Raw genomic sequence first — 15892 nt, 5'->3', positions numbered from 1 at the left:
ATTATGTTCTGTTTGTTTCTTATATAGTGAATACATAAATACAGTCCAATATTATAGCTTGTTGTTGGCTCTGGCGTGAATTTGTGTATCTGGATAAATTAAGTGATGGTATTGTGATTAAGGATTTATTTGCAAAATTCTTTGAGTTGAACAAAGGAAAATATATGTTGTTAAAACAAGTCAGTTTCTTGCAACACATAAAAGACATTTTTTCAAGAAAGTTTACCCTTTGTCAATAATGAAACCACTAAATACATAAATATAGAAATCTTAAGATTTTTTTATTCAATGTTGGTAGCAGGATGAACTGTCAGGTTGAGCTAAATGTATATTTTTTCACAAAGTTGCTGCAAGTTGTTAGCAGTGCAAACAGGTATTTAGAAATGACTATTTCAAGAAAAAGATTTTCAAAATAATTATCAATCTAGCAGGATAGAGAAAGTAAAAAAATAGGTAGTTACATTGAACAGATTAGTATGCAAAGACATTTAGCAAAGGGTGTGAGAAGAGAGACAAACTGAGGAAAATCTGATCATGTTTTTCTATAATAATAATAAAAAAACTTTATTTCATATAGCACCTTTAAAAGTGGCATCTGAAAGTAATATAGTAGGTGTAAAAACAGTTATAAGGACCACAGATTACAAAGTAAATACATATAAGAAATACAAGCAGTTAGAAGTGCTACCAAAATTAGAAAATGAAGCAGATGCAGACACTAAATAAGTATTCTGAAAAGAAAGGCTTTGAGGTTAAATTAAAATGCACTCAGGGTAGGTGACTCTGATATCACTGGGGATACAAACCCAGAGCTTTGGGGTGCAGCTAGAGAAGGTCCTGTTAGCCACAGAATGTAGATGTTCTTGAGGACAGCTAGAAGACTGTCATATGGACAAAGGTTGCAAGGTGGGGAGTAGACAAATAATAAGCCAGGTAGGTATTGAATGAGGATGAGGATTTTGTTGACTCGAAACCTGATACGAAGACAGGTGTAATGCATACCGATCAGGATTCTGGCTGTCAAATTCTGAACATATTGGAGATTGCTCAGTGTGGATTTAATTATCCCAGTAAACAGGATGTGTATTTATTAATTCTAGAAAAAAGCCTTTCTTGATTTCTCTAGTTCCTAGTTTCTCTAGTTCCCTTTAAAATAAACTATTATTCTACAACGAAGAGTACTACATGGCCATTATTTACATCTGATATCTTGTGATTAACCAAATTATCACAAGCAGTTTTTGAGGATATAAGTGTTGGCTATTGTAGGATGTAAGACTAGAGATGTACAGATGCAGCCATTGAAAGTGCGCGGTACAGACACCTACCGGAGGTAATTCGCTACAGCGTCGCGCATCGTGACGCGTGATGACGCAAAATACCGCGGTACGTGATTGGTTGACCGACAAGGGCACTCGTGGTCTGTTGGTCGGTCGTAGAAAGATTTACAGTAAATGTCTTTACTGTGCCCGTTTTAGCATTGAATACTTATATGGAATTTTACCACTGAAGGGAGATCTAAGTACCTGAGCATAAAAAGAATAGGAGCATACTGTAACGCGTGTGAAGGCTACAGATGCAGCCATTCAAAATGGGTGAGGTATTTCGCGGCATACCCCGGTGGACGTGTCGCGGTATCACGCAGTTCACGTGTGTCACGTGGCTAACTATCCGGCGTCAGGGGGAGCTTAACCTCTCATGTACAGCATTTGAGCCTTTAATTTTGAACTCTGTATTACAGCATGTTAATCATCAGTCATTAAAATGTTGGTATATTTTATGAAAGCAAGATTGCTCAGTTGGACAAAAGTACACAACCTACCTTTATCAGAAATATTTATGCATCAAAGCCTTTACTGAAGATATTACTAATAGTATTAATAATGGATGACTTTGGACAAGCTGTATACTCAAAGTATAATTTCTTTAGCACATTTGTACAAGCACTTGGAATCTGTCCAAGCCATACTTTGTCAGGCATTTTGTTTTACTTCAACGGGCATAAAAACTTCCTTGCTTTTAACAGGGCGTTTCATAATTTCTAACTACGAAAATGATTTAAAATGTGACACCTATCATTCAACTAGAGCTTAAAGTATCACAAGGATCCTCAAGAGCACAGCAAAGAGTGTATTAAAAGACACTTGTATTTATCAACGCTTTCTTTTCCGTATACCAGATTTATGGAACCACTTCAGAGGGGTGCCAGTCAGATTCCAGGAATCGGCACTTCAAAGGAAAAATACACACCGGTATTCCATTTCTCCCTAACGATTTTAAGCATTGAAGTATTTAACTAGCATGTGAAATACCGTGTGAAAAAGTGGTAGTTTTAAGCTTTTCTGCTAATATAATATGGAATCGCGTATCTAAAGAATTGAATAACGGTATTCGTGTGCTGCGACAGGGCTGTGTAGGGCTGTTTCGCCTGCCTGTTCATGCGAGCTGTCTTGTAGCCTACTGGTCTACGTGTGTAACTACCAACTGGCAGGTTGTGTGTTCGAATCCAGCTGGTGCTGGACTTTTCTTTTAACAAACATTTCTTCGAAAAAATAGAATAGCGATATTATGGACAATCAATTGACTTTTATATTTCAAAATATCGGAACATGATCGATTCTAAGTCATTTTTGACAACGGTCCCTGCTTCTGCTTCTATTGTGTGTGTGTGTGCAACAGAGTAAATTTTTATAGAGAAATGGAGGCTGGACAGTATGCGTTACAATATAAACATTTATATTGATTTAAATCGTGTTCTGATTTAAATCGCAACGCGTGTTTAATTATATGTGTTTTTTAATCATAATCAGGCTAATGCAACATAAATTGATACAGTATCTTTGTCTTCTAAGTATCTTAATAAACTTTCAGCATAGCTTTCTACCCGTCAAGATTTATATTTCTTGGGATTTTGGGATCAAACGTGGAAGGATTAGATTATAATCGTTTTTATTTGTCAAATACGTGATTGTATTTCTGAATGTTATGTGACACCTACAGTAGTTCACTGCTTTAAATACATCGAATTAAGAAAGTTATGTGTAGCACTTTAGATCTTTTTTCTGAACCAGGGAAAATCTGATCATGTTTCTCTATAACAATAAGAAAAAGCTTTATTTTACATATCGCCTTTAAAAGTGGCATCTCAAAGCAATACAGTAGATTGAAAAAAAGTTAAAAGGGACCAAATTAAATACCAGACAATCGCAAACAACAATGAAATTATTTTATTCATTCAGCAGTTTATAAGAGGAACATCCAGCAGAGAGAGACACACACACCGGTTTTCATTGACAAAATTGTTTTTTTTTCAATTCCTCTTGCCTAACAGGAATGTTTTGTTTGTGGACAGACTGTTAGACAAGAGGAAAAGACCGCCTCCTCCTACGAAGCATTAATCGCGTATCTAAGGAAAATTGCAGTATACCTTTGTTCATGCACATCATTATACAGTATCTTAATTTGTATTTCGATAAAAAAAATCGTTTGCCCAGCCACTACTGTTGTTATTGTTTTTATCCTGTAAAGCGTTTCCTTTTTCTGCGTTTTCCATTTCCTTTTTCTGATCACTTGCTTTCTGGATACATATCTCACCTTCCTATTCTTTGTTTTCCTGGTTTGCTGATTATGCCTGCTGCGGTCCACTCCTACCCTCATACCTAAAGAATACTATTTTAAATTTCTTGGCGCAGTTCATTAACCCTTGTATGTGCTGTCCGCGCCCAAAATGCAATTTAAAAAAAGTCAAAAACCGCGCTCAAAATGCAATTTAGAGCTTAATAAGATACACTCCACAGGCAAAATTAAAGACAAAATTAAAGACGATTAAAATCTGTAATCTTTCCACTTGTACTGTGAGTCATCGGAAAGTTTCTGCTTTGTGTAAGGATGGTGAGAAAGCTGTGCTCAATGTATTTAAGGGACTTAAAAGTAAAAGGAGATGCTTCATATTGCTTGACTAATTTTAAAAACTAAGTTATAAATGCAGACGCTCCCTCGGTGCCGCGCCGGGTGTAAATATCAAAGTATACATTCCCAACAAGAATTGTACCCATCTGTCATGCAAATAAAACACCTTGAATTGAATTGAGGGAGAGAGGGGGTAGGGGGACAGATACTGTAGACAGGACTCAAGGCAAATAAGATACTTATGGGTACGCAGGCATTCACGACAGCAACATACGAAACGTTTACACGTACTGTATAGTTAAGTTATTACTTGGTTTTCAAAGTGCAATGAAATACAATATTGTTGTTGCTGCTGTTCTGGTTGTTTTTATCCCATAAAGCATTTTATGAAGCCACCTTTAAAGGTGATATATACTGTAAAACCGCTGATTCTTATGGAATGTGTTCCGCAGGAGATTCAATTTTTTATTTATTTATTTTTTAATCGCGTATCTAAGGAAATCTCAGTATAACTTTGTTCATGAACAAACAGTGGCATGTTACATTATCATTCGTTTTTTATAACAAGGCTCACCAGCTAATGTGAATCGAAACCTGTCTTGCTAGCTTTTAAAGTTGTGCATGTGTAAACTGTACTAGAGGGCATGCAAGTTACTCTGCCCCTTTCAGCTGCAGGGAGTCCCTCTGCTGCAACACACAGCAGACAGAACGGGAGACTATTGCCTTTCATATCTGACACCAGTGAAGTAAAAGGGGTGTCTAAAGGGGTGATTTCAGACCACATTTTAGTTACTTTATTTTGTTTACTTTTAACATTTCTGTAATTTACAGTAGATGTCACAATAGAAGCCCGAAGCCTATTATACTCAGTCTAGCCTTGGATCCTCTGAGTCCCATGACTCAATCTTGTCTGCTGTCCTAGAATAAAACCAGTTAAGTCTTGTGTACTATGCAATTTATTATTTCCGATTCCATGCATTCCCTTAATGTTTAGAGTTTACTATATTCTCCAGACTCAAACACATAAGTACTAATAGCTCTGTCCCTTTAGGAGACTCTTTGCAGTACTGTGTCCCACTACCCCCATGAATTCTTTAGGTTGGGTCTAATATTTTCCAGTAATATACAGAATGGGATACAAAATGCTGTCAGGCAGGTAACAGAAAAGAGAAAAATATAAATATTTCCATTTTACAGACGTTCACACATTTATAACATTTTGGCTCAATAAAAAGCTAACCCAATAATTAAATGTGATAAAGTATAGTTTGGATGTTTATACATTCATGTTAATCGTATTCTTGATTTATTTCAATAAGTGTTCATGTTTCATTTGCTAACTTAGAGCATATTGTGCAATGAAGAATAAAATAGCTGCATGACAAGTGACTTCCTTCTCTCAGTGGAAATTAAAAGGTAGCTTGATAAATTATAAGACAGTAAGAAAGGTTCCAATCAGGAGGAGACAATTCTTTCCATTTTTTTTGTTTGATTGCTGGTAGCAAACTGATCTGAGGATCTACTCCAGCTCTTTCTCTTTTTATCATACAGTAAATTGTATTTTCTTGCTTTCTGAAACACAATATAACAAAAAATAACCTCACAAACTCAAAGAAAAAATCTTTGCTCCCCCCCCTCCCCTTGGCAGTACTTCCTCCCATGCTTTTAACTAAGGGCATCTAAAATACTGTCAAACAGCTACAATGGTATCTCTGTACAAGGCTTTGACTGTGTCAATCACAGCACCTACCGTTCCCTTACCAGCAACAACATGGATTCTAACACTCAGACATTAAAAAAAAGTCAGGCCAAGAGAGAAAATACTGAGCATTACAACATGCGGTACCAGAAACATTTTACCAACAGTAGACTCCCAACCAGATGTGTTTCAGTTTCTGTGATAAGCCTAGATTAATCATATCCTCTCCTCTAGTAGGAGCACCAAGTGTAAACATGTAACGTCCCTATTAAAAATAATGGCAAAACAGAAGTTCACTCTTTCTAGAACATACCTTCCTATGGACACTCCTAAAATGTATAAAATAGTGTCCACAGCATCTCATTATAGAGGCAAATGGGGAACTTCAAACTCATTTCATACAATGCCATCCATGAGGGGTTAAATACACCCTGAGAGAAATTAATTTCTGGATAATTCAACGGCTGTGATTTCTGGAATATGTATTATCTCAAATATTTTCAAAAGAAATTGAATCATTTCAATGAATCTGTGCCATTCAAGTACCTCCTCCAGACAGTAACCACTGCTAAGGGTTTATATGAAGCTTGAATTAAAAGACTTTAAAAAAATGTCATGTTCCCATAAAAAAGTCATGCCTTGGAGTATAGACTTGGAATGCCATAGACTCAAACTGCAAAATAACCACATACAGAAAGAAAGTATTGGAATTGTAATTGCAAATCCTGGTATGAGTGATTGCTATGAATTTCCTCATTACAAATCTCTTATTAGAATTTAAATTTCTCTGTAACTCCAGGTCAGAACAGAGAAAATGTCTTCTGTCATTTTCTAAGTCATGTTACTGAGCACCAAATCTTATTGAGAATATGAATCCATTTAAGGTTTATACCATTAAAGTAAAGGTTTATTCCATGCTGAAAATGTTTGTACCAGACTTTTTTGAGGCCTGTTTAATTGTGTCTGAAGTCTGATGTTGTAAATTTTATTGTTAAAAAGATCCATGTAAATGTCACTACTAAAGTTAGCTGGTACTGTTGGTATTGTAAGTGGCAAGTAGAGCTCATATTTTAGATTTTGTGTATTTGCTAGCGTTGAACTGTGTGTTGGATGCACATGGATTGAAGGAATGGGCAAACATAGCTGATGCAGATCCACAGAGCCAGCATATTAAGATGTTTATAATTAGAGGCAATTTGTTTAAATAACTAGGTATGGATACTGATGTGCAAGAGAGGTGGAAAGGCTGTTTACTTAAGCCAGCACTATAAAATGTTTTATTCTCAGTGAGATGCTGCCATTTCATAGTGGGTTTCTAACACTGTGTATAGTTCCATCCACACAGTGCCTTTACTTCCATCCATTTCTAATCTCTTTATCCAGTACAGAGCATTTGGAGCCTATCCCAGTAAGCGACGGACACAAGGCAGAATTAACCCTGGACATAGCGCCATTCCATCACAGGACAGACAGACACAAACACACATACCAGGGCCAGTTTAAATCTAACCTCAGAACCTTTCTTTTCAGAAGACTCAGTGTCTGTATCTGCTTCATTTTCTAATTTTGGTAGTACCTCTAACTGCTTGTCTTTCTTATATGCATTTACTTTGTAATCTGTGGTCCTTTTCTCTGTTTTTACATCTACTATATTGCTTTGAGATGCCACCTTTAATGGTGATATATCAAATAAAGTTTTTTTATTATTCTTATAGGGAAACATGATCAGATTTTCCCTGGTTCAGAAAAAAAGATCTAAAGTATACTAGTTTGTCACTCTTCTCATTCACTTTGCTAAATGACTTTTCATACTAATCTGACCAATCTAACTGCCAGTTTTCTGTGCTTTCTCTATCCTGCTAGATTTGCAATTATTCTGAAAATTTTCATCTTGAAATAACTCATTTCTAAATACCTTTTTCACTGTTAACATCTTGCAGCAACTCTGCAACAAAATATACACTCTGACAGTTCATCCTGCTACCAACATTAAATAAAACAAATCTTAAGATTTCTATATTTATGTCTTTATTTAGTGGTTTCATTAGTGACAAAGGCTAAACTTTCTTGGAAAAATGTCTTTTATGTGTTGCGGAAAAAACTGACTTGCTTTTACAAAATATGTTTACAAATCCTTTCACCTGGCATTTTCGTAGTTAGAAATTATGGAACGCTCTGTTAAAAGCAAGGGAGTTTTTATGTCCGTTGCAGTTCTTTTGCAACATGAATATAATTATATCGTTATTAATTTCTTGAGATACGCGATTCCATATTATATTCCCTTTTAATCAAATTCTAAAAGTATGCTTGTTGACTCCGGTATCGCGTTAGTTAAAGACTTCGATGCTTAAAATGTTTAGGGAGAAATGGAATACTGGTGTGTATGTTTTCTTTAAAGTACCGAGACCAGCCATATACTGTATGTTTAAGTTCCAAAATTAATATCGTTTATGGACTTCACACGCGTTGCAGTATGCTCCTATTCTTTTTATGCTCAGGCACTAAGTAAAAGGAGATGCTTCATATTGCTTGACTAATTTTAAAAACTAAGTTATAAATGCAGACGCTCCCTCGGTGCGCTGCTCTGGTACGCCGGCTCTTACACAGTGCCTGTCTGCCGTAAGCGTTACAATATACATACCCAACACTGCTTGTACCCATCTGTCATGCAAATAAAACACCTTGAATTGAATTGAATTGAGGGGAGAGGGGGGGAATACTAAAGCCAATACTGGCTCAATGGGCTTTGACGTGCTAATGGGTTGGTTTAACAGTCCGGGTGTGGCAGGCTTCCAATGTCAACTCGACTCGATTGGAAGACAATGAACGTATTTTAGCCCTAAATGAATTAATAGCAAACATGGTTTACATAAAATACATTTTTCCAAGAAAGTTTATAATAATACGATCTATAGTTGAAATCTGAGCCTACTTTAAAAATAAAGGAAAAGCATTTTCAGAAAGGAATCACGCTGTGTTTATGTAGAAAAGGCGATTAGGTTTATGAGCAATCTAATTACCTATTCGCTTAAAACGCTATATAAAATAAAGTTTATTTCGAGATGAATGATCAGTGTATCAGTTTAAATAATGGGAGTCAGGACACTAACACACAGCGCCACTGGATTTCATAATGCAATAAAAACGCTATAAAATAATGTGACTATGCACAGAAAAAGTTTACAGCACAGTACAATAATAAATGCTGACCATGACTTTAGAAGCATAAATTACCTTACACTCAATTTAAACACAAGCTGTCTTTCTGTATGAACCTCTAAGCTGGTTCATACAGAAAATGTAGAAATGCATTAGCCTGATTATGATTAAAAAACACATAATTAAACACGCGTTTGCGATTTAAATCAGAACACGATTTAAATCAATATAAATGTTTATATTGTAACGCATACTGTCCAGCCTCCATTTCTCTATAAAAATTTACTGTTGCACACACACACAATAGAAGCAGGAACCGCTGCCAGAAGGGAAGAAGGTGACTATTCATTGTTATCAAAAATGACTTAGAATCGATCATGTTGCGATATTTTGAAATATAAAAGTCAATTGATTGTCCATAATATCGCTATTCAATTTTTTCGAAGAAATGTTTGTTAAAAGAAAAGTCCAGCACCAGCTGGATTCGAACACACAACCTGTGCGCTGTTAGTCACACACCTAGACCAGTAGGCTACAAGACAGCTCGCATGAACAGGCAGGCGAAACAGCCCTACACAGTCCTGTCGGAGCACACGAATATAATCATACCGTTATTAAATTCTTTAGATACGCGATTCCATTTTATATTCCCTTTTAATCAAATTCTAAAAGTATGCTTGTTGACTCCGGTATCACGTTAGTTAAAGACTTCAAAGCTTAAAATGTTTAGGGAGAAATTATTTACTGGTGTGTACTTTTTATTTAAAGTACCGAGACCAGCCATATACTGTATGTTTATGTCCCAAAATTAATATCGTTTATGGCCTTCACACGCGTTACAGTATGCTCCTATTCTTTTTATGCTCAGCTACTAAGATTTCCCTTCAGTGGTAAAATTCCATATAAATATTCAATGCTAAAACGGGCACAGTAAAGACATTTACTGTAAATCTTTCTACGACCGACCAACGGACCACGAGTGCCCCTGTCGGTCAACCAATCACGTACCGCGGGATTTTGCGTCATCGCGCGTCACGATGCGAGACGCCGTAGCCAATTACCTCCGGTACGTGTCTGTACCGCGCACTTTGAATGGCTGCATCTGTATAAACGATATTACTTTTGGAACATAAACATACAGTATATGGCTGGTCTCGGTACTTTAAATAAAAAATACACACCAGTATTCCATTTCTCACTTAACATTTTAAGCTTCGAAGTCTTTAAGTAATGTGATACCGTAATCAACAAGCATACTTTTAGAATTTGATTAAAAGGGAATATAATATGGAATCGCGTATCTAAAGAAATTAATAACGATATAATTATATTCATGTACCGCAACACTGATTGTACCCATCGGTCATGCTAATAAAGCACCTTGAATTGAATTGAGAGAGAGAGAGAGGGGGAGGGCGAGGGCGAGCGAAGGAGAGAGCACAGCCAGGACAGACAGGCAAATAAGATACACTCCACAGACATTCACAACAGCGACATATCATAAAACGTTTGCACATATAGTTAAATTATTATTTGTTTTCAGGAAGTTAAAAAAACACTTGAATTACTTATCCAGTCTCTCGAAATAAAATTATTTTTCAAGCAATGCAACTAATGTCGGGCAACGACAAATCTTGTCAATCAGCTTTTTTCTCTATTTGAATTGTGGCAATTCAAACAACCTGGGATAACAAGTGGTCTCAAAGTCACCGAGCTCACAGAGCTTCAACAACAGATGACAATTCCCTTAGTCCTTTCTTAGTCTTCGTGAAATTGTCAAATTATGAGTGAATAAAAGCATTTTATTTAAAACTTAATAAAAAATATTTTTTTAATCGCGTATCTAAGGAAATAGCAGTATAACCTTGTTCATGCACAAACAGTGGCATGTTACATTATTAATTTGGGTGTCTCCTCTTGCCAGAAAGCTCTAAATTATATGTGGTTTTTGACTTTTTTTAAATTGCAACCCATAAATAAAGCTGATACTGTTTAGACTTTTAATAATTTTAAACTGTATTACAGCAGCACAATGCACAATGCAACGTAAATTGCAAAATGCACTTGGAATCTGTCCAAGCCCTACTTTGTCAGGCATTTTCTTTTACTGTAAAGGACATAAAATCTCCCTTGCTTTTAACAGAGCGTTTCATAATTTCTAACTACGAAAATTATTTAAACTGCGACACTTATCATTCAACCAGAGCTCGAAATATCACAAGGATCCTCAAGAGCACAGCAAAGACTGTATTAAAAGTATACTAGTGACAAATTAGTATACTTTAGATCTTTTTTTCTGAACCAGGGAAAAGCTGACCATGTTTCTCTATAACAATAATAAAAAACATTATTTTACATATCACCTTTATGTGACATCACCTTAAGGACAGCACATACAAGGGTTAATTGCACAATGGACCAAGCAAATAAAATTAAAATAGTCTTCTTTAGGTGTGAGGGCAGGAGTGGATCGCAGAAGGCATAATCAGCAAATTAGGAAACAAAGAACAGGACAGGTGAGACGTGTATCCAGAGAGCGAGTGATCAGAAAAAGGAACAGCTGTTACGCCCAGGTTTTACGCTCTCTCTGCTGAATGAATAAAAGCATTTTATTAAAAATGCGTTTGCGTTTGTCTGGGTATTTCTTTGTAATCTGTGGTTTACATCTACTGTATTGCTTTGAGATGCCATTTTTAAAGGTGATATGTAAAATATTTTTTTTAATATTGTTATAGAGACACATGATCAGATTTTCCCTGGTTCAGAAAAAAGACGATTAAAATCTGTAATCTTTCCAATTGTATGTCATCGGAAAATACAATAAGTTTCTGCTTTGTGTAACGATGGTATCAAAAAGTAATCTAATGGTGAGAAAGCTGTGCTCCTCAAAGCGCTTTACAGGATAAAAACAATAACAACAATAGTGTTAGGCTGGGCAAACGATTTTTTTATACAAATACAAAATGAGATATAATGATGTGTTCCGGCTTAGACATTAACGAGTACAACCCCTGTGCGGGAGTGCTGGCTGTGATGAATTAAACCGGATTCACACGTATTTTCAAAGTAGAAGGGGACAAGTTTCCAGCGAAAGACACCTCCCCCCCTCCAAAAATACAGTACTTTCTAGTTAAGAAAGCTAGGCTCCTCAATGAAATCGCTTTAACATGCTAATGTGTTGGTGTAACAGTCCGGGCGTGGCAAGCTTTTAATGTCAACTCGACTACGGCGAAAGGAACCCTTCTTTCATTGGAAGACAATGAACATATTCTAGCCCTAAATTAATTGATAGCAGACATGGTTTACATAAAATACATTTTTCCAAGAAAGTTTAGCCTTTGTCACTAATGAAACCACTAAATAAGGACATAAATATAGAAATCTTAAGATTTTTAAAATACATGACTTTGCTAAAATTTATTTAAAAATAAAAACAATTACAAACGCCAGCGGAGAGAGAGAACAGGGGAGGGATGTTGGTTTTGCATAAGGGGCGGGGCTATGGAAATGAGGTCTATTTGGGAATGTGGAGTTACATGTTCTGGCTGTTTGTGAATTATCGTTGTTGAGTACAGAGTGTTGAGGTGTTTATTTTGTGTAATGCTTTATGTTGAAAATTGAGCTGGATTTTGTTTATGATAAAGAGGACAAACTGGGATGGGTGGAGGGTTTGGTTTTGCATAAGGGGCGGGATTATGATAATTGAAGGAATTTGAGAGAGTTTTTGGTTTGTATTATGAATAATTCGAACAAGATATTGAGATTTGTTGTTGTTTTGTTGAGATTTAACTCCGCAAGTCTGAGTTCTTGTGTCCGTCCTATCTGAGCCCGAAAGTATTACAATATGTATCTTTATAGCAGGTGGTGTACAGCTTTTTAGTATAGATTACAATTTTCTAAAATATATTTAAAAAATAAAAACTATTACAATCTAATCTTTCCATGTTTGATCCCAAGATCCCAAGAAAAATAAATTTAAACGGGGAGAAAGCTATGCTGAAAGTTTATTAAGATACTTAGAAGATAAAGATATCAATTTATGTTACATTTGTCTGATTGTGAATAAAAAAACACATATATTTAAACACGCGTTTGCGATTTATATCAAAATGTGATTTAAATCAATATAAATGTTTATATTGTAACGCAAAGGTGACTATTCATTGTTAATAAAATGACTTAAATTCTATCATGTTGTGATATTTAAAAATATAAAAGTCAATTAATTGTCCATAATACTGCTATTCTATTTTTTCAAAGAAATGTCGCAGTACACGAATATAAAAATATCGTTATTAATTTCTTTAGATACGCGATTCCATATTGTATTAGCAGAAAAGCTTAAAACTACCACTTTTTTACATGCTATTTCACATGTTAGTTAAAGACTTCGATGCTTAAAATGATTAGGGAGAAATGGAATACCGGTGTGTATTTTTTCTTTACCGATTCCTGGAATCTGACTGGCTGAAACCCTTCTGAAGTGGTTCGATAATATCTGTTATATGGAAAAGAAAGCGTTGATAAAAAAAAACCTGGATTCTCATGTATCTGATACCTGTATCTTTTAATACAGTCTTTGCTGTGTTCTTGAGGATACTTGTGATATTTTGAGCTCAGGTTGAATGATAAGTGTCGCAGTTTAAATAATTTTCGTAGTTAGAAATTATGAAACGCTCTGTTAAAAGCAAGGGAGTTTTTATGTCCGTTGCAGTAAAAGAAAATGCCTGACAAAGTGGGGCTTGGACGGATTCCAAGTGCTTGTACAAATGTGCTAAAGAAATTATACTTTGAGTTTACAGCTTGTCCAAAGTCATTCATTATTAATACTATTAGCAATATCTTCGTCAAAGGCTTTGATGCATAAATATTTATGATAAAGGTAGGTTGTGTATTTTTGTCCAACTGAGCAATCTTGCTTTCATAAAATATACCAACTTTTAAATGACTGATGATTAACATGCTGTAATACACAGTTTAAATTTAAATGCTCAAATGCTGTACATGAGAGATTAACCCCGTGATACTGCTTGATACTGCGACACGCCCACCGGGGTATACCGCGAAATACCCCACCCATTTTGAATGACTGCATCCGTAGGTAGGAAAAAGATTATTTGGGGAAAGCTGAGGAATACACTGATAACAAGATCACTTCCTTATAGGGTTAAGCATACTTCTGAAAAAATGACAGTAGATGTTATAGACTGCAGAGAAAGATGATAAAGTTAACAGACTGTATGTTTACATAGATACTAAAATGAGGATTGTATTTTAGATTTTGTGTAGTTGCTAGCATTGAACTGTGTGTTGGATGCACATGAATTGAAGGAATAACTAGGTATGGATACTGATGTGCAAGAGAGGTGGAAAGGCTGTTTCCTTAAGCCAGCACTATAAAATAATTTATCCTCAGTGAGATTCCGCTATCTCATAGTGGGTTTCTAGCACTGTGTATAATTCCATCCACACAGTGCCTTTACTTCCAACCATTTTCTAATTTCTTTATCCAGTACAGAGGATTTGGATCATATCCCAGCAAGCAACAGACACAAGGCAGAATATACCCTGGACATAGAGCCAGTCCATCAAATGACAGACAAACAGACACAGCTTTGAACATGTCGTGATATTTAGAAATATAAAAAATGTAAATTTAGTGTCCATAATATTCGCTATTTTAGTTTTTCAAATAAATGTTTATTTGTTAAAAGAAAACTCACAGCTACAGGTGGGTTCAAACCCCCACCCTGCAGCATGCAAGGCACAAGCCTAAACCATTACACCACACACATAAGCATGGGGAAATAAGTTAAACTGATGCAGACATTTACAAAGAAAGTGTACTACTGTGATAATTTGAGCTATAAGAATATAATTATATTGTTATTAATATCTTTAGATACGCGATTCCATATTATATTCCCTATTAATCAAATTCTAAAAAGGATGCCTTTTTTTCCCTGCGATAACGAGTGTAAGTATTGACAGAAAAGGTTAAAGAATTATAACTTTTTTAACTTTTCTGAAATAACCACAGGAAGTAGCCAAATGAAAGACTTTGATGCTTAAAATGTTTATAAAGAAAGCAGAATACTGGTTTGTACTTATTATTAACAGTATTTATTTGTTTAAACTACCAATACACACCATATACACCTTACATAATATGTTTATATTCCTAAATTAATCATTAATCATTTATGACCATCAGACACGTTATGCTCCTCTTCTTTTTATGCTCAGCTACCTAAATTTCCATATTAATATATGTAAAATTCCATATTAATATTCAATAAGATAATTTAAACGTGCACAGTAAAGAGATGAAATGAAACAATCGTTTTACTAACAACCAATGCACCATGAGTGCCACCTGTTGGTCATTTTGGCTAGCCAATCACGTACTGCAGTATGGCGCACTGATCTGCAGATCATTTCGTGTAGTACGGGCTTTTACAGTGCATTTTGAATGGCTGCATTTGTACTAAGAGATGGACACACCTCCAGCTGGTCTCAAAACATTAACTGATTCATAACTTTATCTGATGAATTGCACACTGCATTGTGAAAAGGTAGATTGGCGGATGTGATTAATTTTATTTTATGAGTGAAGGACAGTGTTGACAGAAACCTACTGAAACCTTAATAAGAACACAAAAAAGGTTACAAATGAGAAGAGGACATTCAGTCCATGTAACTCATTTGGATCCAGGGATCCTGATCTGGCCATTTCTTGAAATAAGAAAGGCTTCTGGTGTCAACAAAGTAGCTTGGTAGCTTGTTCCACATTACACCCACATTAGTGTGCATAATGTTCTCATTTCTTTTTTTCTTTTAAAACAAAATTAGAATGTTTTCATAGGTAAGAAGAGACTAGGACTAGAAAACTAGAAAGTTTTACATCTCAAAAAATGAATTAAAATAGCAAGCACAGATTCTGTGTTCTTACCTGTTCATGCTTGGTCAGCCTGGTTTTGTTATGGATGTCAGAGGAGACCAAATTAAACTGGTGTCTCTCTGACAGAATGCGCAACAGCAGGACTACAGTGCGACTGCCACACTTCCCAACTCGATTATACACTACTTGGCTTGGGAATGGTAAGACCTAAACCAAAAAAGAAC

The 15892-nt window shown here is 35.6% G+C and overlaps 1 protein-coding gene across 2 annotated transcripts in view; it reads right to left on the bottom strand.

The window, feature by feature from the left end:
• The window catches only part of usta (uronyl 2-sulfotransferase a), a 276356-nt gene that overhangs the window by 115374 nt on the left and 145090 nt on the right, over positions 1 to 15892 (bottom strand). Inside the window, exon 3 of one of the 2 annotated variants that reach the window (XM_006625869.3) lies at positions 15720 to 15875. The exons of the other annotated variant lie outside the window; for it this stretch is intronic. Coding sequence (XP_006625932.2) covers positions 15720 to 15875 — 156 coding nt within the window. The remainder of the gene's footprint in view (positions 1 to 15719; positions 15876 to 15892) is intronic. 2 annotated transcript variants of the gene reach the window in all.

The sequence above is a fragment of the Lepisosteus oculatus genome, chromosome 2, assembly GCF_040954835.1.
Source record: "Lepisosteus oculatus isolate fLepOcu1 chromosome 2, fLepOcu1.hap2, whole genome shotgun sequence".
In the NCBI taxonomy this organism is placed as follows: domain Eukaryota; kingdom Metazoa; phylum Chordata; class Actinopteri; order Semionotiformes; family Lepisosteidae; genus Lepisosteus; species Lepisosteus oculatus.
This window is presented reverse-complemented; position numbering and strand designations above follow the sequence as displayed.